This window comes from Cyphomyrmex costatus, unplaced genomic scaffold (assembly GCF_001594065.2).
Source record: "Cyphomyrmex costatus isolate MS0001 unplaced genomic scaffold, Ccosl1.0 scaffold441, whole genome shotgun sequence".
Classification (NCBI taxonomy): Eukaryota; Metazoa; Arthropoda; class Insecta; order Hymenoptera; family Formicidae; genus Cyphomyrmex; species Cyphomyrmex costatus.
This window is the reverse complement of record NW_017278652.1, coordinates 441933-467811: the sequence shown is the minus strand read 5'-3', so window position 1 is coordinate 467811 and position 25879 is coordinate 441933. Positions and strand designations below refer to the sequence as shown.

The window sequence follows — 25879 nt, the reverse complement described above, 5'->3', positions numbered from 1 at the left end:
AACGGTAGCGATGAAGGATTCCTCTTAATAGCTCGACGAATTTTTTGGACGTCTCTCAAACGCTTCCTCGTGTCCCTTCCTGGAATGGGATGTCTTGTAATATTTTAGTCCAGAACCGACGCGAATCTCTTAATAAGGTTACGGTAACGGTTTTAAGACTTAACGAGAGGAATATGGGCGTGAGACAGAAGGAGAGCCTGGGAATAAAAAGGATCAAATAAAAAGGATCACTTGAGAAGAACGTCGGTATTCCTTTTCGGAAGGTAGCAGACGTTTATTCAATGGATAAAACCTTCGTTGATGCCGCGCGATGATATTGATGCTCAATATTCGCGAGCATGCGACAAGTACGATAATATTAATATACATTTATTATATGTTTTCAGTTAATCAAAAATAAAGAATTTTGATTTGCAACATTTTACTTGCTATCCACTAAACTAAGATTACTTAATTTATTTTAATTGTCTCATATTTTGATATTTAAATTGGTCTATGTATGATAAAAGTTGAAATGTTTATCATTGTTTTTAATTCAATTAAAGTAGTAATAAGTTAAACATCGATTATACTGTTAGATTATGCTCGTGTAAGTCTTTTTTTATTAATTTTTAATCCACTTAGCCACGTTTTAATCCTTTTATTTATAAATTTAATTTAATTTTTAGTCTGGAACACGAATTTAAAAAGACACTGGTCTCTTTAAAAATGACATTTTTTTTTATCGAAAATTTTATTACTTAATAATCTTTATAAATAAATATACGCATTTTACAAAGTTATTTCAACATTTCCGTACTTTGCAAGACACTCGTAAAACGTAAAGTCCGGTTATTTAAATAATCTTGACCATACCTGTAGGGTGGGAAAATGGAAAGAGTAAATGGTGATGGACAATTATTAGAACTCGTCGGTGAAATTTATTCGCGCGCATCGCGAAACAAATGCGCATGCGTCCGAGAACCCAAACGCGTTTCTAAGCGGCGCTAAAACGTGTACGCGTCGGCGGAAGATCAGGGAGGGAGCCCTGTTCTTCGCCCTCGGGGTCTATCGCCCACTCCCCCTTGTTCCTCCTAGCTCGCTCGCGCCAAATGAACCATACCTGAACTTATTTTCACTCCCATCCCATGCGCCGGGCTCGTCCAAGCGCGAGGTGATAAATCACCGCGCCATAAACAACCAATATTTCTCGTCGAATGTTTACCGAGTACGCTTTAAATGCCTTGTTAAAACAAACCTACGCCCGTACGATGGTGGACTGCGCCCTTTTTGCCTTGCCCCTCTCCACCTCGGCCTGCACACCCGTGCCCATCCCGGCGGGTATATATCACGACCAGGCACCGACGTAAACTCTCTCCCTGACCCCTCGCGAAACCTCTCCTTCGGATAGCAAGGAAGGGCGAAGGTTAAGGAACGCCAGTGGTTACCACACGTGGAAGCGATGCTATATGCATGCCAGTGTGTGTTTAAAGAGGGATTAGAGGAGAAAAACGCAAGAGTGCATTAAATTGTCATCAAGTTGCGTAACAGTTACAAGTTAATCCTTTTGGCGCATTCCTTATTGATTAAGAAAATCCTGAACTTTTTTTGTGAGAACTTTCATGTACTTTTCTGCAGTTTCGATAATAATGAGGTATTTAAATATTCATATACATATAGTATTTGCTGCGCTTGGTTTATTAATATCAAAGAACGCGCGAAATAAAGGATGCGACTGGCAAAGAAATTTTCTTTTGAATTAAATAATTGTTTCTTTTTATAATGCCGTTATGATTAAACAGATTTATATAAGGAATGTTCAAAATTAAGAAAGTCAATGATAAATAAAGAATCAGCGTGCACAACGGAGGGAGGAAAGGATTGCGCAGGTGGCTTAATTTACCATTCGCAGCCGCCACGTTTCTCGATTCACCTTCAGGAAAAGTTCCAAAGTTATGGGAAAAGGCGCGGGGTCGGGGCGTGTCCCATATCTCATCATCCGATTGAGTTATAGCGCGTTAAGGAAGCCGAACTTCTCGGGGCCGCTCGCTTCGAAAGGGCCTAAACGCCAGTTCAGAACAAATCGCGCCCACGACGAAAGGAGCCGGTCGGAAGGCGAGATGAAATTAGTGATGAATAGCTTCTCGTCGATGACCTACCGCTCCCCCACGTGTAAATGCTTCGTTAAACCACTCAAAAGGGAAAGAGGCAAGAAAAAAAGATAGAAATACAGAGAGAGAGAGAGAGAGAGAGAAGTCGAACTTCTTGACTCGTACAGGAAATAAGCTGACTCGTCCTTAGATTAAGGAATCACGAGTCTTTGATGCACATATATGTATGTGAATTACACATGTCAAAAGATTATCAAACATGATTAATTATACAAATGCGTGTTACAATTACATTGTAAAACATATTTTGTATTTGTGTAAAAATCGATCCTTAAAATTTTTGTGTTTAATTTTTAAAATACCCGAGTATTAATATTACATATAATGTAAATGTGTCATTTAAATATTTTGTGTTAAATTAATATATTATCAATATTTCTTCGTTTTAAAATAACAATAACATAAATTCTGAAATAAATGAATAAAATGTGTTTATAACATATTATAAATGTTAATTTTACTGAAATGTATTAATTTAAGATATACGAATATTATTTGACTAAAAAAGTATTTTTCCAAAATTTGTTACAAACTGTGTCAGTGTTACACCTTTTGTATTGATTCTTTATATAGTATTTGTTATTTTTTAACATTTTTATTTTATATTAAATTAACAAAATCTTGGATGCACTGTCCAAAACACATGAAATATATTAAATTTTATATTTTTCTAACTTTATAATATAGCTAAAGAATTAATAAAAAGTTCTCGGACAATCTGATTCAATTACAGTCAGTGTTAGTAAAATATATTTTTAAATTAAGGATTTATATTTTCAAATATTAAAAAATGTTAACCATCATTGTTTGAAATTACAAACCATTAAACTTTAAATATAGTTATTCAATTATAACTATAAAGATAACTATCTAATCAATATTTTAATCCAAACTGTAGACTTTTCTAGAAATGTAAATTTTTTAAATTATCTTTACTATAAAATATCTATTTGATTAGTTGCGAATTTTTCAGTTATTTAAGTTTTAAATTCTTTTCCATTTGATTAATAAACAATTTTTTAGTAATATTGTTAGTATTATACAGCATCTTTATACATATTATCTCTAACATAAAAATACTTTAAATTTCACATCCATAATCAATTTATTATATTTTTCTGCACAAAATTCATTTAATCTTATCGGCATATATTGTAATTCCATTTCAATTCCACTAACATAAATCCTCAGTGTTCTGAAGGACACTGACATTTATTGGTGTCACAATCGTACGTTTTGCTGTTTTATTTTCATGACGCACGTTAATAAATGGCAAATGGAAAAATGCTGGATATTTATCTACATTCGTTTAGTAGTCACCGGAGGGTATACTCGCGCCAGTTGCAGCAGAGCGTTGCTTGAAAAACACCCTGTAGATATAGCAAACATGGACACTGCTGAGTTATCAACCGATCGGAAGTAAATCTCTCGACCACTGTCAGGCAGCGTTCGACAGGTACGATAGCGAATTAACTCCGAAATAAATGGTGCCTCCTAGGAGGTTCCATTCACAAAATTTCTCCCCGACACGGGCTGATAGAACACATCTTTCAAGAATCAAAATCGAAAAAGATTTTACAGCCAAGAGAAATAACATTTATATTTTGTTATATTACACTTTATTATTTACAACAAACGGATGTTATTTTTTGTAACGTCTGGAATTTGTATTATTATTATTTAAGTTGAAATCAAATTTTACTTAAAAGTTAGAAAGACAAAACATATTAAAAACTGTAAACTCTATGATTCTAAGGTTTTTAAAATTATATATATATTGAAATATACGTATATATTGAAACTGAGAGAAAAATTTTCATATTTGTAATTATAATTATAATCATAAATACCAAAAACTTTCCTTTCAACGAAGAATTAAGGAAAACCTGAATTTATCTTTATAAAAGTTAATTGAAACATATTTAAAATCCGATTTAAAAATAAATTATTTTATAAGCTTTTTTTTCTCTCTCCAAAGTGTAAAATGTCAAACACTTCTCTTGTGTTTGTATAGTTTCTGCACAAGAGACACATTTCGTAGTTTGAATAAATCCTTCTTGGTCTACTAGAGACAACGCGCTTATTCTTCGTGAAAAGTTCATGAATATTATGCCAACCATTGGCGAGGAGAGAAAAAAGCTTCAATTTGCATCGACCGCCATTCTTCAGCTCCTTTGAATTCCGTCGCTATAGCGACTTTTGTCCAGATCGTGCCACAATGGCCACTACCTTCTCTCCCCCGACTCGGCTCGCTTGCTCTTCCTGGAGAGAAACTCGGTGCAAACAAAGAATCCTCCCTACGCCCTCTCGAGAGAGAAAAGAGCCAAAAAGGCGATACACGAATAAGCGATGCGCCGGTTGGATAATCCGAGAAAAAAGACCGCAAAACGTGAACTCGCACTGTGGCGAACCATCGCCCACCCCGTCCCTACCCATCGGAGATAGGAGCATGTATAGGGTGGATCTTCGGAAACCCACCCAGATTCAAGATTTAGATAATACTTTTAAAGTTAAATCACACTGAGAGAAAAGTGTTTGGTATTTGTGACCATAAGAGATTGTATGATAAAGTAATTATACGTTAAAAGCCATTTTTATAGTTGTTATTGTTATAATTTTAATCATAATATAATGAAATTTTAATTACAATTTTATATACAAAAAGTACATAATTGACATATAAAAAATTACTAGTATAGTCGCTTTCGGTGTTGACTATATAATTTTTAGTATACATGTAAAACTGTAAATATTATTATTATTTACATCACAGCCGTATTAATTAAAAAATTGAGCTTCTAACAATAATTATTTTATCGTGAAGTTATAGTCACAAATATCTAATTTTTTCATTCTTTCAGTATATAATACAATTATATATACACCTATATTAATACAATTTTATTTTACATTATGACCTAAAAATTTTACATAACACACACATAAAAAAGCTACTTTATTTTAGCAGAAAATATAATGTAAAGTTCACTAGTATAATATTTATGGTAGAAAAAAAATAATTGTGCAAAAACAAGTTTATAATATTGACCTATAAAACAGAAGTAAAATGCACTCGAGAAAAATAATTAAACGATTTGATTATATCTAAGGACGCTACGGCGATTACTTTAACGGAAATGACTATATAATTAACTGCGCTAACTTCAATGAATTAATTGAACGCTACGCACGCATCGTTAAAACTCAATAGCGCAAAACAAACACGAAAAACGCGTACATCTACCACATGTTTAATGCATTCGCATTCAACGACATGCAAAACGATACTGCGGCAAATATCAGATTTGTTTAAGGAAGCTGAGAATATCGTTATTCAAACGATATTTTCAAACGATACTTTCACACGCGAGATTTTCCAGACACATAAACGATACCATAAATGGTAATCGGGAGCGGCAATGTTTCTGTGATTGCGAATGTTTTGTGATTATTCGTAACATAAACCAACGCCGTTTAACGCTCAAAAAGTTGGATGCGAATTGCAATCTACAACTGCAATAAAACGCGTGAATCTTAAATCGGTCCTTAGCTCTAAACTGCGTTGCGCGAATTTCCATTTTTGAAATTTATCTCTATAACTGGTACCACATTTAATATCATTTCTTAACACGATCGATTCTTATTTAATCTATTTAGTCTGTTTATTCTACACCGAAGCTGAACTCCAACTTCAATTAGGCATCTGAAAGAACAAAAATTTTTTCTGCAGTGATGACATTCAGCTCTCTCTATTAATCGCTACGCGTCTCTGAAATCGGAAGATCGTTCGAAGCCTGTCAAAGTTTCACGCTATCTCGGAAGTGAATCCTGGAGAATCGCGGATCTGCCGAGTGATTCGTTAAAGGACCAAGGATCCGCTTCCTCCCCGGTCTCCCTGCGATCTTCCCAACAAGGATTTATCCGTCGAGGACTGTTCGGTCACGTAACATTCGCGAATATTTGGGACCTTAAGGGAACGAGAAAAAGGGTGATCTTGGTCCTGTAGGGTGCAGGGGGAAGGGGAGAAGGGAACACGACGAGCGAACAAGGTGAGCGGCGTGACTACGGTGGCCAATGGGAATCCCGCGCGAGGAGACATCGGGATCGAATCAGTTTATGCGCGACAGGTTCCGGAGAGAGATAGGGAAAGAGAGAACGCGGGATACGGCGAAGGAAAGAGGGTACGCGCGCAGGAGAGACAGTGCTGGGAAGCAGGGAGGGAAAGGAAGAGCGAGAGTGAGATGGCGAGGGGCCAACCAGACCGTACACTTTGCCAACTCTCCGACCTTCTGGTTCGCCGCCATGAAGAGGCATTATTTACAACGAAGTCCCTGGTAGACAATGCCGGGTAGCCGCGCGCGGCCATCTTTCGTTCCTTTTCTGTTCTCTATATGCGACAGCATCTGCCGCGGCCGTTTCTTCAGGAAGCTCTGCTTTCTTTTCCCTCCTCCCTCTTTCTCTCTTATTCTTTTTTTTTTTGGTTATAAATACATATTATATATATTGTCAACAAAATTTAACGCAAATCATTTAATTTGAATTCTACTTACCGTATCCTACTTTGTAGTTTAGACTGTTAAAGACAGTGAGACCATTTATGCAAAAATTCTATGTGGATACATTTGACTCTTATTATTCTTTTTCTTTCTGTGTCTACTGTCTCTACTTTTCTTCTTTTTACCTCCCTTATTACTATTATATCGAAGATTGTCCTTATTTATTGTCGTTATTGAAACTATACAATAGTTCATTTAATTAGGGATATTTATAAATGAATATTTCATATAGTTATTGCAACTATAAAATAGCTTATTCAACTATGCTACTTTATTCAACATATAATTGTTAATGTAAATTAATCCCTCCAGATTTGATTTTATTGGAACTATAAAAAATTTTTTTATTTGATTTATTCTATCAAGTAATAAATACAAAATAATTCATTTTTTCAAAATTTTGAAAATATATTTTTCCAACATATACAATTATTCTGTACGTAAGATCTCGAATAATATTGATATAATTAAATAATTCCAACGGATAATGTTTTTCCTAATTTTATGTACATTAAAGTGTAGGATCTAAAGGTTAATTCCATATATAAAACTTGTATAGTTGTTACCTTTATATTTACTACTACTATATTCTTTTCTGAGAGCTCTTTTTTCCATTGTACGACAAGCATCTTATGGTGGTTACGTTACTGGAATTACTCGCTATTGTTATTATAAACTTGTGAAAAAGTCTCGAATCGCAAAGAGAAAACGCATCTTTATGTATATCAGACATTAACAAAGAAAAGAAAGAGACTCAGATTTGTCGACACACCATTTCTACAGCAGATGTTAAAGAGAAATAAAGGAAGACGGTAATAAGAGATATCCATAACACCTGGATTATATAAATAAATGATTGAAAGTTAAAGGGCTTCTCTGTGCTAACTTTCGGACATTTAAGTATAAGTAATATATCTTTGATCTCTCAATGGGTTTATCTGATAACAAGAAAGATATAATATATCTTATTTTTCAGACTTGACATTAATTAGAAGGTAATAAGTAATTTAGCTACCATTTTAATTAATAAAATTAATTAAAATGGTAGCTAAATTACTTATTAACTCGTAAAGTTTAATAACTGTCGCCACGAAAGTAATTCCGTAATTTCCAATTAAATTCTTATTGATGAAAACTCGATTCCGTCATAACGTTGGCAAACACAGTGGTAGCAATGATGTATCTTTAATATTAGTATTTAAATATAGACCGCAACTCTAATTAATCATCCCAATAAAATGATGATTGAAATTATAGATATATATAAATGATAATTTGTATCCTGAAATAATACGAGAGAGAAAGAGAGAGAGAGAGAGAGAGAGAGAGAGAGAGAGAGAGAGAGAGAGGGAGGGAGTTTTCTTCTTCTTGTAGAAGCAACAAATAAGATGAGACACTGTTACTTATCCCTTCGACGGAGTATACTGTCGAAGATCCTTCATGAGGGTCCATTAGCTTGTGAAGGACGCGAATTACGCGAACATAAAATGTCATGCATATTTATAACAACCATTCCAACGGGTGTATATATTACACGTATATAAAATATTCGTCGCAAATAATCCATTAAACTTGCTGCTGTATACCCTCCTGTATATATCATACTTATATGATATATTATATATACAATAATATGTATGTAATATATTATATGTGTATTGCCACCGATTGTCGGAGAATTCTGTCGCACCGTGAAATGTTCGATCGCATTTCGGAAAAATGCAATTTTTTGAATACGAGTGATTTCCTTCGATATTTCTCAAATCTGTAGAACGTCGGTGCGATAAATTTGGATGGATCGGCTTTCGAATCGTCGCAACCGGGTCTTACTGAACGGAACGGAGCGGATTTCACCTCGCATTGATCATCCTGAAAGAGTAAAAAGAACTGAATGTAACGGCGATCGCCAGGTCAATGCGCCCGGCTTTTTCCCGATTTTATGAGCAAGCAAAAGGAACACAAGCGTGAGCTCGTGCACCGCCTCGTCGTCGTGCGTCGGAAGGACCGCTGGAGGGTCCAATCGCGCTGAAACAAGAAGTTTCCGCACGCCGCATTTTCTTGCGTACCGACATACATTGGTAACGCGTGCCTCTGTCACCCTCTCGGCGGCCATCTGCCGTGTCCAGCAGCTTCCATCGAGCAATCGAATCGGCAGAGACGGTAGTCAGGGAAGAGAAGGAGAAACGGACTCACACGAAATAGTTGAAGAGCAAGATAAAGAAAGGGAGAAGGAAATAAGAGAAATGAAGAAGAGGAGAGACATTACGTCCCAGCAATATCAACGGAAGCAATGGCGTAGAGTAGCTAACTGACCGCTCTTTTTGCTCCTGAAACATTACATTTTTGCAATTTCTAACAATTGCATGAGTAACATTGTAAAACGTTGCAGCAGCGTTACTGCAAATTTCTGTGGTGTATGGGGTGCTAGCAGCACGAACAGACCTATGGCGAGGTAGAATATGGAGATTCGCAATTTACGCACGCTATGCTGGCAGAATTCTGCTAAAACGTCGAAACTTTTGGTATTCATAACCACTCGACGTTCGCAATTGCGTTGCTACCGCAAAATCTTTGATTTAACAACGTCCAGATTTGGAACTTCAAATTTTTCGAGCTTGCGATCGAGAAACGGAATCTGCGTGCAAAAACACGTTCGGATCGTCCTGTTTCCCTCCCCCCCCCCCCCCCTCCCCCCTCCGAGCGATCGCAATTCTTCCCGCTTGTATCATCAATTACCAAACACCCTGTATGTATCGAACCGACGATGAACACTCGCCGGTCTTACCGCTTTCACAAGCGCTGTGATAAAAACTCCTCTAGTCTCGTTCCTCGTTGTCCGTCTCTCGTATATGTGCTTTCTCTCTCGCTCTTCCTTCCTCTCCCTCTCTTTTCCTCTCCTTCGTTTTCCACTCTCCTCGTGGAGCAGGCGCGTCCGACGTTTGACAGAACAAAAGACTATCGACCGGACTTGCGCTCCCTCGGAATCTTCCTTTTCCCTCAAAAATAGACTCCCGTGAGTCTCTCCTCTGTGAGAGTCTCTTCCCTTCTTCAATTCTACCTTCTCTTTACGCTTCCTCCGAACTGCCATACGTACTCACCCGACGATCCCGTCTCGATGAGAGGAAGGGTTGAGGACGACTGTGGAGGGATGCCTTCCCTGACCAGGTCTCTCTCCTGCGTGTGCATCCAACGAGCCATCGCGTACAAATTACTGAAAATTGGTCCACTTTTTGAGGCAACTCGAGGATACCTCCTGACGTCGGTAGGTATAACTACCATAGTTTGTCCCTATTGTCCTTCGTCCTCGAGACGTGTTTTTTACCGGTAGGGTGGCTACAACACGGACTAACTTCCTCGGGTGCGAGATTGTTTTTGTCGGCGTGGTGATTTTCGAAATTTAACACTAGTTTCCGAGTCCTAAGAAATTGAAGCGGCTCGGCTCGTGCGACTAATTTGCCACAAGAATCGGTGAGTAATTTTAGATATTAAATTTGACCGGACTTCACCGATTAACCGACAAGAATCCGACAATCTGTGACGCTGACTTTTAAGGGTGATTTGGCTTCTAACGTTTCGTTTTACATAATTTCATCACTTTTCATAAAAGAGAAAGGTCAATAAGTTATGTAGCTCCCAATTGATTTTCGTTAAACAATTTTTTTATATTATATAATTATTAGAAATGCTAAACATATATAATAATTATGTAAGAAAAAATTTTAATATACGCGCATTCACATTTCCGATCTTATAAAAGACTTCGTTTATTTCACCTTCGCTCTTTTGATAATACGTTTCTTTATATACCGTTATTATGAAAAAATTTTTTTAATAAAAACATAAAAATTCTTTACATATAATCTTGACGCAATATAGAGACTTAAATCAGTAAGCAAATAATAGTGATCGTCTTTTTAATAATGGATATCACTTTTTAATAAGTACCCATCATACGTCAAGAGTCATAAAAAAAACTCCTTTTTTCACTAGGAATTGTATTTATCTTCATCTTGATGATAGATAGTCTCAAATGACGTTAATATGATGGTAGAATTATATAATGAGCGAAAATATTTTATTAGGTTACTTATTAGTTGTGAAAAGGGCTAAAATATTACAGACTATATCTATTATAGACTAATAATTAATTATGACTTTATGGATCGAGTTTTCTCACATAATCATTATATATATATACATATATATATATATATTCTTTTGACATTTCTAACAATTACCATATATAATACAAAAAATGGTTTTTAATAAAAATTGATTGGGGGCCAAGAAACGACATTATATACTTAATTCTCTCTTTCTATTAAGAATCTTTGTTTGCAAAAATACCAATCTGCTTTTTCTCGTCATAACGGATCTTTATTATACTAGTGACACCGCCCCCCCGGACAGTCTCGCGTGTGACTTAACGATGCTTGGATAATTAACATAAAATTCGATTGGTCATGGAAGGTAGTCATTTTTTTCGTTTGTCTGACTCTCAACGGTGATTACAAACTTTGTGACAACCTGTTACTCTTAATCGTTGCACTATTGTCTGCTGAAAAAGTCAACGATCGAACAATTTTTAAGTGACGCTGACAACTTATATAAACATTTGTAAATAATCAAAGATAAATGTATTTTTGAACACAAAAAAGTATCTTTTTGTATATTGAAAGCATTATAACATTATATTCGATTTTATCACAAAAGATTTTAAAAATTAAAGAATCGTATCTTTGTTAACATCCTTGGTGTTCCAATATCTTTCCAGACGAATGTTAAATAGTTTCTCTTAGTAATTAACGTTAATGCGAGCATCAGTCCAACGTACGCTTCGCCCAACCTTAATTCAGCAGGCATGTTGAATGCATCGTTAAAATAAAAAACATCCCGCGATATCGAGCATACAAATATTTCTGCCGTCAACGAGAGACAACGAGATATTCGTTTCGAGCACAAAGCCAAGATGGGCCGAGGGAGAATCGGCAGAACGCTCCAATCGCTTATATTTCACGATCGTCGGTCGAAAAAGGAGAAGCGCGAGTCTTCCGCGCGCGCACCTGCCGTGTTGCGGCACCGTAAGAAGGCTCCTTCGCCGGAGAAAATACAGCGGGAACACACGGGATACGGACGAAACTTCTTATTCGCTCGAGTCTCCCGAGAGAGAGTCCGTCCGAGAACTGTGCGCATGTAAATGCGCGACGCAAGTCTTGGAGAGGTGATATTTCGAGGTCCGCTGACGTTGGGCCCCGGGGACCGACGGCCATTGTATCCGCGTTCGCTCGCTGGCGCTCGCTCGCGCGCGCCCCCTGCTCATTAAATATTAACGAGAGTCTCAATTTCTTCATTTCGTTGATGAGTCGCCGCGCGCCATCCGAGAGAACCCGCATATAGATTGAAAATTAACTTATATGAGCGCCGACAAAATATATACGGCATGCGGTGCACTTATACGACTCAAGAGGCCTACAATTTACACGAGAGCTCGCTATGTTGGTATAACCCCTAAGTAGAACCCTCGTCCACCCCCCCCCCGCCCCTCCTCACGTCGTACTTCTTCCCTTCTTCTCCCCCCCCCCCCCCCCGCCCCTCCTCACGTCGTACTTCTTCCCTTCTTCTACTTCTTCTCTTCTTTCGTCGTCGTCTTCTTCTTCCTCGTCGTCGCCGCGTATCTTCCTTTCGGCTTATCCGCTTCTGACCCAAACGTGAAATCCTTAAATACCTAATTTGATGCTAATTACAACTTGCACTTGCGCCTCACGAGAGACCGCTAACGCGTGTTCGCGTGTGGTAAGGTTAATAATGTGCGTGAGACGGTGGTATATGAATATATGATAGATGATGAAACGTTTCGTCGGTAAAGCATTACGTTGAATCTTCGAACTTGAAGGTGTGTTAGTATACCTTCAAAGCATTCGATTTTCAACATATCGAGATTTCGCAGACTTTCGATGTTTACTTATATGTTTGGCTGAATTCGAAAATCGCAGTTGACTTTTGCGATTTAAAAAATTTTCCATTTTTATGATTATAATTTTATAATTATTAAAATTATTTTTTAACTATTTGAATTTTTGGAAATTTATTAAAAAGTCACAAGAAGTTATCCAAATCATCCAAGGATTTAAACTTTTAACCTATACTTGCAAATTTTTCATCAATTTGTAAATATAAATGCAGATCAGCAAGATTTCGGTAACATTAATAAAACCTATATTTTATGTTTTTTTTGTCTGATATTCAAAAAGTTATAGCATGTGATTACTGTGTATAGTCAAATGAACTTATTTTTAAAAATCTAAAATAACGAGCTCTTTCCGTACATTTTATATAAATACATCAAATAAATTTTGTTATGTGTGTGAATTTTATTTCAAAAAATTACAGAGTAAATTGTATACAAATCTTTAAAGAAAACTTATAGCTCATATTTCGATTATCAAGTTAGAAATCAGGATTAAAGGGTTGAGTTTTTTATGTGTTATATGAATATACTGTTGTGTATCTCTTTTCACATAGTTAAAAGGAAAGAAAGTTTTAAATTCATCTCGCAGTATAAAAATAATAGAGAAAAAATAAATAAAATTTTTATTAAAAATGATATCCTGGTAAATATTTCAATGACAAAAGCATGCTACAGAGTTTTTTTTACATATTTGTATTCAGTAAGCAAAAACGATTAAAGACCATCTTATCTATTCACGTCTCAACATACTAATTGGTTGAAGATTTGGACATACCCGTATGTGTGTGTAAAATGTGTAAAATTAATTCGCGAAAGATTTAATTTGACTATTGTGCTTCATTAAAAATCAAAGCGCATGTCTTATCTATTGTGCGCTAATTGGAGCACGAACTTACCTCTTTTTCGTGCAATCCATACTTAGGAGAAGGTACATCAAATTAAAGAAGGGAGCAAGACATCTGAGTCAAGACGTACGTAACCATTTATTATACGATAATAGTTGCACTCGAATGTAGCACATTAATTTGTCTACAGACTTGGAAATAATTGCTTCGCTCTTTAACATGTACGCTTAATGATCGCTATGCTACACATATCTAATGTGCGACCTATCGATTTTCCCTGCCGAGCATTACGTGACGAGATACGTCGTGAAAGATGCCCGTAAAGTGTTTGGACTCACTTTATTTCAAAGGATGAAATAAAGAAAATAAATATAGCATAAGTTTAGAAGTAGGAAAAAATAGGTGAGAGAGAGATGTTTCTTCTGTGGAATGTTATTAATTCTTACAAAAGTTTCTAGATATTATTAACCCTTTGTGGACGAGCGATTCCATTTCAGATCATACCTTTCTATTATATGTATTTATATTTTTTAAATTATTAATTAGATTTTTATATAAGAAACTTGGCCTATGAGGTAATTTGATAATGTTTTATTCAAATATGAAGTTAAAAACAAAAATATTTTAAATGTAAATTTAATATGGTAGACAAAATTACAAAAAATAATCTGATTAAAATTCAATTTTAGAAAATTTTTAACTGCAAAGTAATATCAAGTTCTTAGTTTTGCTTTCTTTTTCGTCCATTAGTATTATATAAACAGTAGTATTGATTTCCGAACTGATTTTCACATTCTGATTATGAGCTCTGTGACAATAGACACTTTTTTTCATTAGAAGTTACTTATTAGTGTTTACCCTTCCAAAATTTGATATTTTCAGACTACATTCAAACTCAGTGATAGCAAAAACTTCCTAAAATCTTTTCCAAAATAATCAGATTATTCTTTTAAAATTGAATTTTAGAATTCTCAAACCAGATAGAATACAGCTTGGAAAATAAGATCTTGAAAACAACTCCCATCCTCAGAGGGTTAAATTTCCTATTAAATTAATGTTTAGATATTAGCCAATTAAATTTGCTACGTGCACTAATATACTCCAAATTTTCGTAAAACCTTGCTGTTAGCCCTTCAAATACAGTTTTAAATTAATAATAAAAATATAAACAAAAAATATAAAGAAATGTTTATCAAAAAAAGAGTGAACATAATTAATCAATGTTAATCAACATACAAATGTCGCAAAAAAAGTCGACAATAGTTAACTAAAATAATATCACATTTTAAATTTCGCGTACTTTATTATCGAAAGAAGTATATTCAAGTGAAAAAAAATGAGAAGAAATAATTAAATGAGTAGGCCCTATGATGATGCGCTCGAAAGGATCGAATTGATCAAGTTTCGCAAACTCCAGACAATCTAATCTTCATTACGCAACAACACGTGGGTGAGATTGCGTTATTTGCGTCAAACTTGCGTCAAAACACGTGTATATGTGTGCCTCGTACTGCTCGAATTCAAAGATGACCATTTGAAAGGGAAACGTGAATACAAGAACGCATAATGTGAAAGGCTTCATCAAGGCGAAATCTCTCATCCTCCGAATGACACGCGATGATCCGGACCGCGGTTTGCAAAAATATATTACGTCCTTTGAATTCCAGCAGCTTGTTAAAAAATTTTTTCTTAGCTAAGTTTTTTGGCACGAGCAGAGGAACGCCGTTTTTTCTTTTTTTCTTTTTTAAGAAAAACTTTCATACGTTTACGCCGCTAATATAAAATTCATAGACGCTCGCCTAAATTTTTATCAAGCTTCGCATTATTTTGTTTGTGAGATTTAATTCCGCCTTGCAATTTCTATCTTCAACTACTAGAAATCAACAACTATAAATTCGTAAAATTATCTTCTTTGTTACTGGACATTTAATTAAAAAATTTATTGCGTTAATATATTGGCAATTTTTATAAATTATGATCATCTGATTATAAGTTCAATTAATAGATATTTAATATAACTGATTAACTTTGATCACAATTGATAACAGCGCGAAGCCGATAAAAGTTAGTCGCACGCCAAGTCGCGTATAAAATCAATGAGAGGACAAATAAAATAATTTTCCTACATGATTGCACATGTAATGTATGTGTCCATCCGCATGGGCGAGTTTTCATGTAATTTAGCATAGACTTTGCGACACCGTATAGAATGTTCTAAATAGTTGTATACAAGGTTTTAACTATAAATGACGTTGATATATCATAAAATACATAATTTAGATAAAATCTAAAAATTCACGCGATTTTCTCAAAGTAGAAATTTTCAAATATCATTCAGAAATATTGACAAATCGTTAAACACATTCAAATGTAACTAACTTAGAAATGTCTAATAATATTAAAATTTGTTTAGATTGTATTTACATACAAAATTTTAATTTTAGTTACAAATAGAAAATTAAAATTACACATTCACTCTTGTATCAAAAGTTTATTACAGAGGAATTTTTCCAATTTTTTTAGACACGTATTTGCCATATACCTGGTATACATCTTTCTGGAACACCCCATATGTCGAACAATGCCTGAAACTCCATCGTTAATTATCGATATAATCGCTAATGGTATCCTCTTTGCATACGTACCTAGATTACATTATTACTATTCTCATCTAGTAATCTTTGGTAATTCGGATGTGCATGGAACTATTATTATTATCACTGATTATTTAACCATAATCATCCTCGAAGTTACTCGCTAAATTCTACCTGATTAGGCTGCCTTCGGAAAAATCCTCCGACGAGTCACTTCCTTCATTAAGTCCGACGACACAATTTTGTCCAAATTTTGAAGAAGGCCAGGCATTTAATCTTGATCGATATCACGTAACCAAAATTTGTCTTCTGTGCGAGATTAAACTACATCGGCTTCCGTGAGATTTAAGTAATCGTTCTTAAAATTAACACGGCAAGGATCACATTCTAGAAAGAAAACCAGACTTAGACAATCGCTGCCTGTACGATATGTTAGCAACGTCAGCGTTCATCAGCGAGATTTCTCGCTGAGATCCACGATGGACGCATGTCATCGACTTGTCAAGTTCCTCCCCGGGGTCGATTCACGAGAAAGAGCGATAATCCCTCATCCAAGATGGCTGGAGAGACTACTGTAAGCATCCTCCTCCATTTCAAGCCGTCGTCAGTAGAGATCGGAAAAGGAGACCTGAGAGGAGACGCCTGAATGCAGATGATGAAGGGCGTGTAACTCCTCCATCGAGGTCGAGGGCATGCTGTTGCTGTCGCCGAGTATGCTGGCTGCCGGTCCGACGGTTGGAGAATTGCCGGTGCTGGAGGATACCGCCGTTCCGGAACAACCGACGTTGCTACCGGCGTTGCTACTGTCCTGCCGCATCAAGTTCCGTCGCCATTTCGCACGCGCGTTTTGAAACCACACCTGAATAGACGCAAAATCAAGGAACACGCATAATTTCAACTTTTTAACAGATTCTTTAACATCGATCGATAATTGAGGTAGTACCAAGTCGTTCCAAGAATTTAAAACAAAAAAAAACATAAACAATATGTTTGGGGAAATATACTATAAAAAATATGAGTGTAGATTGAACATTATGTGATGTTTAATAACTCTCACCGTGTTGGTCTTGAAATACCATAGATGTAGACACAATAGTTTACAGTGAATAGTTAAAAAATATGGATGTGGATTTAACATTATGCGTAAATATAATTCTTACAGTGTTGGTGATGACATAAATACATTTTGTATTAATCCACTATGTGTATTGCGGTGTTTATATTGTCACCAGGATGAGAGTTATATTTAAGGTGTTAACACGGTTAAAAATCCACACTCATATTTTTTAAGATGCAGAAGTTGACGTAGATTAGTTATGCGTATACGCTCTTGCGAGTAAAGAAAAATAAAAAAGCGATATCATCAATAATAATCTCCTCATAAACACTCTATATACAAAGAGAAGAGCTCGTACCTGCAGCACCCTTTTCGATAGGCCGGTCTTCTGCGCGAGTTGCTTGAGGTCCTTAGCGTCCGGATTTTGATTTACCGCGAAGTAATTCTTCATAGTTCGCAATTGATGGTGTTTGAAACTGGTACGCATACGCTTCGTCCGCTGATTTTGGTGCACCGGTCCCGGGGAGCCCACGGATGCGTCGTACGCAGCCAGCGACTCCATCGACGAGGACAGCTCCGTGGGATGCAGCAGTTCTGCAATGGCGACGTCCGCTAGAAAGTTTCTCTTTTCTTTCCCTTTTCAGTTTCGCGTCCAACTATCGGCGTGACACGCGAGCGACATGCGATAGAGGGGAAAAATCACACGGGTATCGCATTCCACTTTAAGCCTATCAAATTGTTTTATTCGTGCATATATGAGAAGAGCTCCAGAATCGAGAAAATGTCTAAAACCTGGAAATATTGGATGCGCGCAAGTTGAAAGAAATAGCAAAACTCTGAAGAATTTAAAAAACTTTAGGTTTCTTAAAAATATCAAGAAAATTCACATCGAATTCGTTAAAATTTGCAAGATACCCTCTTTCGTTCAAGAATTGTACTATATATAAATTAAAAAATCAAGACAACTGATACTTTGTTTCTACGTCATTCTGCAGTCTTCTTTAATTCATGAGTCATCCGTGCAGATCGAACGGTATAACTTCAAAAGGATTTTAGCTCCGTGAGAGAAGTCGACCCCTTTTCGTCGCGCTACTGTCCCTTCCGATCTCGCAAACGTAACTGTGCTTTGCGAATTATCTCTAAAAAAAAAAAAATAAAAAAAAGTGAAATCCGTGTGTCGTTCGTCTCGATGAGAAAACGAATTCCGAAGGCGCCGTGAGGCCACATTCGCGAAAACGGTTTTTCTCCCTTTCCCCGCTCTTCTCACTCTTTCTGTCTGGTTCTTTCTCTTCCTCTCGTTGGCGAACCAGCAGATCGCCGTCCGTTGGGAATGGAAGTTCGGAACAATAAACAGTAATAGCGCATACGTGCTCGGGGATTTACTTCTGGGATCCCCCTTCACCCTCCCCCTCGCCCCGCGTGGCCGCTTCGTCGACTGGAACCCGTTCTTCTCTCGATTGAATTCAATGGTTACCCTCGTCGTCTTATTTATTGGATGCGTTCCTTCGCTCTGCCGCGGCGCGCAACAACTGCAACTGCGCACACAACTGCAGCACGCCTGTCCTCTTTCCGGTGAGTCTCTTTCTCCCTTTCCTTTATTTTCCTTATTTTCGTTCATCATAATTCAGTTAAATCCGTACGTGGCGACATGACCGCTAATCGATCAATTAATACGCTTCTTCGTTTAGGAAATGCTGTAGGAAGTTCCTTTGCGTTTGCGGTCAATTATTTCTCTCGTAAAATGAGTGAGTAATAGGGAGAAGCTCTACTCTACCATGAAAAATCTAAATATACACAGCTTTCTCATTTTACATTTACGAAAAGCACAATTAAACACGAAAAAAGTAAAGACCAGTTCCGGCGAGACTTTACACGCGAATCGAATCGAAATTAGGACTTTCCCAGCGTGCCTTTCGATTCCGGCGGGGCCTTTCTGTCTGTGCAGAAAGAGGAACGGCTCCAGGCACCGGCGGACAGTGACAGATAGGTATCGGCACTGGGAGATGCATCGATTGGCCGATCTGCCCGGAAAAGAATGCTGCCGTGGCCAATGCGTGGCCACTGCCAGCAGAATGGCCGGCCAGAACGCTATAATGCCGCCTGCGCAAGTTTCTTGCCGCGCCGCCGGCATCGGAATCCTTCGTTCGTTCTGTCGTCGATTCTCAGTCCTCGCTCTCGGCAATTTTAGCCTTCTAACTCGTCCTGACAAATTGTAATCTCATTCTTAAAACCGCCAAATCCACCCTCCCACCCTGGTCCCGCCAAGCCGCTCGGAAGAGAGAAGCTTCCCAGGGCTCGCGTGTGTTCCTCCCTCGCAAGAAAGGGCAATATCTTTTCCAAGATGGACTGGTAGAAAAAGTATGACAAGGAATAAGCCACCATATTTTTGCTGTAAGCCATCCTTAGATGACAATAGTTGCAATATACGATTTATGTATCGATTTTTAAAAGTATCAGTTATATTATAAGAGCCGGTTACTCCACCTTCGGATAATCTATATATTAATAATTTATCTATTACAGATAAACAAAATAGTAAAAGCACATAAGAGAGTACGAGAGTAGGACAGTGAGCTGAAGTTTACCAAAAGATAGAATAACTCAGCCTTAATGTTATCAAATCGGATTGAACCTGATAAATATGTATATTTAAACTACTATATTCAACAAGAGTATATACTTTTTTTTAGTATATACTTTTTTTCCTCTCCCCAGGATTTATCTTTATACAATAAAAGAGAATAAAAGAAAGGAATAAAAAGGTTTGAATCCTTCTACGCAAAGAAAAAGATATAATGATAGCAACTGTAAAGTGACATCTATATAAGTTTTAATATACATAGTTGAATAAATCAATGTATAATAATTGCAACTATAAAATTGTTTATTCAATTATGGTATACTTTATAGATGCTGCTGCTGTGTTTTTCTCCGAGGATAGATCGAACCGCTTTGATAACTGTAATTTTCCGTTTAGCGTAATCTAATACGTCAGCTGGTATAGTGTCAAGCATTAGATGCGGTATGTTTCGCTTAGGAATAGCCGGATTATCGTCTTCTTGCTTCTGTGCTATTACCACGAGAGTTCCTCTGCGATCCGCCGTCGGTCGCTCGGCGTCTCGCCAAGGCTCCCGTCGTCGGCGTGTCCTTTTCGCAAAAACTGTCCTAATTATATATAAAGACAATAAAACACCGCGAGAGGGTCTCTCTCTCCCAGGCCGTCTGTTCCCACCCGTGATCACGCACGCAGGACTTCATGGACGATTTTATGGCTGTTGGTCGTAAATTCCGGTCGGTAGTCCGGGGAGAGTGATCCTCGCTCTCGTCGATTATAAAATAACTGGGAATCACGCGCGGCATCGGTTGGTCGCCATCTTGGCTTGCGCCCGAAGCCGAAACGATCGTAAAATCATATCTAAACGCGATAAAAATGCGCGCCAGTCAGCAAATGACACAGGTCGAACGGAGAATCGTTATGTTTCTAATTTCTGTCGATCGAAGTGCCACAAATTCGCGTTTTGTTAAAGTCGTAATGACGGCGACAATGCGATAATTAACTCCGCAATTTACACGTATATCTATACTCAAGATATCCATCATGTTGAGATTTACAGAGCGTACACTGTAATTCTCGCACGATTTTCATCGTACTGTAACTTCACTATCATTCGTTATCTATTCGAACGAATGAAGAAATGAAGATTACAACTAGACAAAATGAATGCCTTTTGAGATCATGAGGGTCTTTGTTATCAGGAATTCGCACACTGAATCTTTGAGCAATTATAGACATCTGCGTAGCGCGCGAGATTTCGAATCAAAGATTACCGCTCGTCGATGCCGAATGCTCCAGTTAACGAGCCGAATAATCGTGTGGACAAAATAAAATAACATCTGCGATTCTTGCAGGCTCGAGCAAATGTTTGCACGAAGGAACGCCCCATTATACCCGTTGCTCGGTAAATAATACAACTCCGCCGATTAACTCGTTTGCTGTAGCGTAGAATAAAGAGAAAGCTAAGAATAGAGAGAGAGAGAGAGAGAGAGAGAGAAAGAGAGAGATAAATGGAAAAGAAAAGAGTGGAAGAGTCTGGCGGCACAAGTACAAAAAATGAATGCCAAACTGAAGAGTCTAGGGGTAACTCTAGAGAAGAGAAAGGGTGCGAGGGACGATAACAAGAAGATCGTTCACGATCGATACAAGATTGCGGAACATACATTGGCTTGACTCACCGAGCGCTCCAGCGGTCAGTCTCATCGTGACGGGAAGCTCGGAGCCGGTGATTTCCGACAACTTCCGCTTCCGTGGCCGGCCTTTCTGCACCGCGCCGGAAGTGATCGGGCTCTGCTCGTAGTAAGCCGGAAGCGGCGACACCCCCGGCGAACCGAGGTCTTCGATACTGCCGGCAGCACCCCCGTAATCGCCAGCGCAGCACAGCAACTCGTAGTGTGGTCTTGGGAGCGACGTGCTCGTCAGTCGTCAACCTCTCTGTCAAGTAGTCGATAGACGACCTGACCTCCGCGTTATACGTTCGAGTTCGATGAACGAGTTCGACTTCGTGATACCACGCGAGGGCGGGATTTAACGAGCGGATCATTATTAGTCAGGGATTAAATCGGCGAGTTGTTAAGAAGCATCTGGTTTCCTTACTGCGGTAGAATCTCTCGGTCTTTGGAATCGCGAGAAACTTTGGAAGATAGTTACAAAATTTTACAGTGTAAATCTTTTGGAGAATATTTGAAATCTTACTCTTATACAGACTGAAAATTCAGCTATTTTTGAAAAGAGAGTGAAAAAGTGAAAATCTTTCCATTTTCTTGAATAAAAGTAGCAAATTTTCAATTCAGGAGTAAGATATTTCACTCTTCTGGAGTGAAAATCACTCTAAGGATTTTAAATAAAATCTTATTCCAAAAAACGATTTTATTCATTAGGAGCGACTCTCACCCCAAAAGAGTGAAATCTTACTCCAAAAGATTGCCACTCGTGTTTAAGAGTAAAAAGTTTTTATTTTTTTTTCGAAGATTGGCTCAATTTTTACTCCAAAAGATTTAGAGAGTATACAATCTTATTTCGTAAACGTTTGAAGAAATCACGGAATTTCTCTTAAAAATCTTGATATTTATAAATTGTCATTCTTACGCCTCGCGGTGTCTGTCGTCGCGGTCGTCTTCCCGGAACCCGAGACCAAAATCCGTCCGTTCCAATGACCATCATTAGCACTCAACAACCGTCATTAGCGTGAAGGGGAGAATGACTCGGTGCGACAAAGCGACTCGTGCTCCTGTCAACCTCGTCATCGAACTCGTTGATAACAAGGAAAGACGGTCTTTGAAGGATAGTAATGATCAGACACTCCTGTTTCTCACCTACAATACACCAATCCGTCCCGCTGGCCGAAATGATCGCCTTTGTTTAACGGGGTGCCACACGAGGCGCAAGTGAAGCACGCCACATGATACACCAGATCGCGCGCTCGCATCACCAGTTCCGAGGCGGAAATGCCGGCGCGACATCGGGAGCATCGAGACACCGCAAATAATCTGCAATCGCAATAATTAAAGAGTTATCTTTCGATGTATAACTTTTTTAAATTGCAAGATATTAAAGCTTCTTTAATACTCGTATTTCTAGTTATTGGATTATCTTACAAGAAACATATCGCAACTGGAACAACTTAATTCTTCTCGAGAAATATTTTGCCAATTACAAAAATTTAAGAAACACGTATATTTTTATATACATATATTTTTTTTATTTAAATGTTGAAACAGTCAAAGATAATGTTTATATCTAATTCTAAGCAATTATTGCCAAAAGATAAAATATGAGAAAATATCTTGTAGACAGAATCTTTTATGATTTATAATTGTGCATCTAAGAATCCTAATATTTAAAAAGAAATACTCTTGGTCATTATTTTTATATATTCCTATTATTATTTTTGTAAAATTCTGTTCCTTTAAAAATTAAAGACTAAAGAAAAAATTTGGCTGTACATTATAAAATTAGTTTCAAATTATACATCTCTTTAAGGATTTTAAGTTGCAAAATATTAAATTTTTAGAAAAGATATGCAATTATAACGTACATATACATGTACATATAGAAAACTACAAAATTATTTAATATAGCTTTTGATATACAATATCATTTTGACGATAATTGCTTAAAATCTAATATAAACATTAATTTTGTTGTTTCAATCCTTTGAACTTCAAAGATTATTTTATAATAAATCAAATAATTTTAGTATTTAAGAATGTCCACAATTTGATGAACTTACAGATTTCAAAATTTTTACTCACACGCTTTTAAATTTGTTTATAATTTATTTCACCTTCCGGTATTAAATAAAATTGGTACTAAATAAATGACAATTTGGAATGTTACAAAAATTTCGAAGCGTTTGTTTAACTTGGATTTTTTAACGAATTGCATGCACTTCTAATTTCACTAATTTTGCCTGAAAATTAGAGAAAACTGGATACACTTGAGAATCTAACGGTACATTATATTTTCACATGTGTGGGTTCACGAATGCATTGCGAATCCCCGCTTGAGGTGAATTTCGCAGGGAATCGAACCAGACCGTTCATATTCGCGTAGACGAAAACAAAGGGCTGGCGTTGTTGCATATTGCATGCGGGAGGACGGCTGTTGAATTCCTCCCCTGCTCGCTCTAACGAACTCGCCTTTCGACCTTTTATTCCACCCTCGCATCCTGAAATGTCGAATGTCATCGCGTAAACGTGCTATTTCCCGTGATAAACAATATCGAATTCTTTGCTTACTATTATGCGAATCACTTTCCAATTTTTAGCCTCTCTGAAATTTCGACGCTACGAATGTTAAATCTCTTAAACGTCAAATCTAAAGGATATAGACATACTACATTTTTCTATAATAATAACTTAATAATCAATATTCTTCAGAATGTCTTTAATTTATTTTTGAAATTGGCTTTCTTCTCGTTTTTCTTATGATTCTCCACATTCTTTGTCGGCGAGTATATCGCCGAGCCAAGCATGGAATTTAAGGTCCAATTCCTGAATAACGACTAGAGCTGTGTATTTGGAAACGGGGACATTTTGTGTGGTCTAAGGAAAAAGGCGTTTTGATAAAAGAGCAAGAAAAACTCTGCTTCTTATATGTAAATTCTGTGCTATCTCAAATAAATATCGAAATAAGGGAGTACATGTTAATGAATCAGTTTCAAACGTGTCATTCACGTAATGTCGTCGTAATACGTCGTGACATCAGATACATTTTCTTCAATGAAACCACAACAAATGTGATCGAAGGACGCGTAACTGTAGGTTCCGGTTATAAATAATAAATGTACATATACGTTTTGTCTTTTCTGCGATTTTCTTCAAAAAACGAAGCAAAAACGAGCATATCTTTACAAGACCTTTTTTCTTTGTTTATCAATTGTTTTGACATTTAAATTCCGGATACCCTGTATATGTATATTTATATTTACAGAATATACTTTTTTCAATTATTGTCTTCCTTTTTTCTTAAAAAGATGACGATTTTCCTTTATACAGTTTATACCATTACTCATGCTTCAACTAACCTGAAATAATCCTCTTTGCAGTAAATGTTACCGTCCCTGGCAAAGCAAGTGGCCTCAGCGGCCAGGGGGACTCGGCAGTGACAGCAGCGCAGACAGCCACAATGCCATGCGCGATCGGATACCATTAGATACCAACGTTCAGCGATGTCTCTTCCGCAGCCGTCGCAACCGAGGGCACCCTCGACGATACCGCCGCCCCCGCCGCCACCACCGCCCCCTTCGTTCGCGCCGATCTGCCGACTATTCGCCCCGCCGCCTCCGTCCCCCGACGGGGGTGTAGTGCTGCCGCAGCCGACTTCCTTCAGCATCTCGCTTCACGCGCGCCGTTACGACGCATGCCGTTGCATTCTGCAAGTTATCGCAACGTCTTCGTAACGTCTACGAGCATTATTTGGACGAAGCGTGCCAAAGGCACTGCACGAAGAAGATCAATTAATTACGATCAATTATTGTGTTTAACCAAATAGAACAAAAAGTTATGATGATAAAATGACTCCAAAATAATTATCAAAAGTCATTTTTCAATTTATTTTTGTGACCTGTTGTTTTGACGGGGTAGTACATTTTCCGGAAGTAAAGAATCTCGAGACAAACTTCTTCGAATGAACCCGTGAAAATACGACAGAAGTTATATCCATTTGTACTGTATATTGTAAATATAACAATTTCATGGATGACTTACAGCCGTGGACCTTGACACTGGACTGAGTATATATAACTTACAGTCCTTTACATGTTATTTCTTCGATTATCAAAGCTACCACAAGATACGCGTAAAGCGATATGTGCAATGAGATTTTAAAGCGTAAGCTTTAAATTCAAAACCATAAAAATTCATCAATCACAATCAAAGGTGAAGAGAATAATCGATTATAGCTCATTTTCGCAATAGTTACCTAAAGATTAAAGATTATCAAGAGATTCATTAATCAAATTCATTTATAAATTTCTTGGAAACTTTTAAACTTTATCCATGTATATTGTGACAACGAGCTTACGCTTGACAAATTTCTTACGACTTAAGACTTAACTTTAAGTCTTACTTGAAATCTCATTGAAAAAAGGCGTTGCTTATATTTAAATTATCATAACTTCTATTCTATACGTACTCAGAGAAAAAGACTGC

General features: G+C 37.2%; 1 protein-coding gene across 1 annotated transcript; it reads right to left on the bottom strand.

Annotated features, from left to right (window-relative positions):
- Positions 1-16717: 16717 nt before the first annotated feature.
- On the bottom strand, positions 16718-25091 carry LOC108777525 (LIM/homeobox protein Lhx9). The gene is made up of 5 exons (XM_018544440.1): positions 24754-25091; positions 22541-22714; positions 21404-21624; positions 17529-17764; positions 16718-16972 (listed from the first exon to the last, which is right to left on the bottom strand). Exons 1-5 carry the CDS (start codon positions 25059-25061, stop codon positions 16718-16720), a joined length of 1194 nt encoding a protein of 397 aa, XP_018399942.1. The 5' UTR covers positions 25062-25091.
- Between the last annotated feature and the right edge of the window lie 788 nt (positions 25092-25879).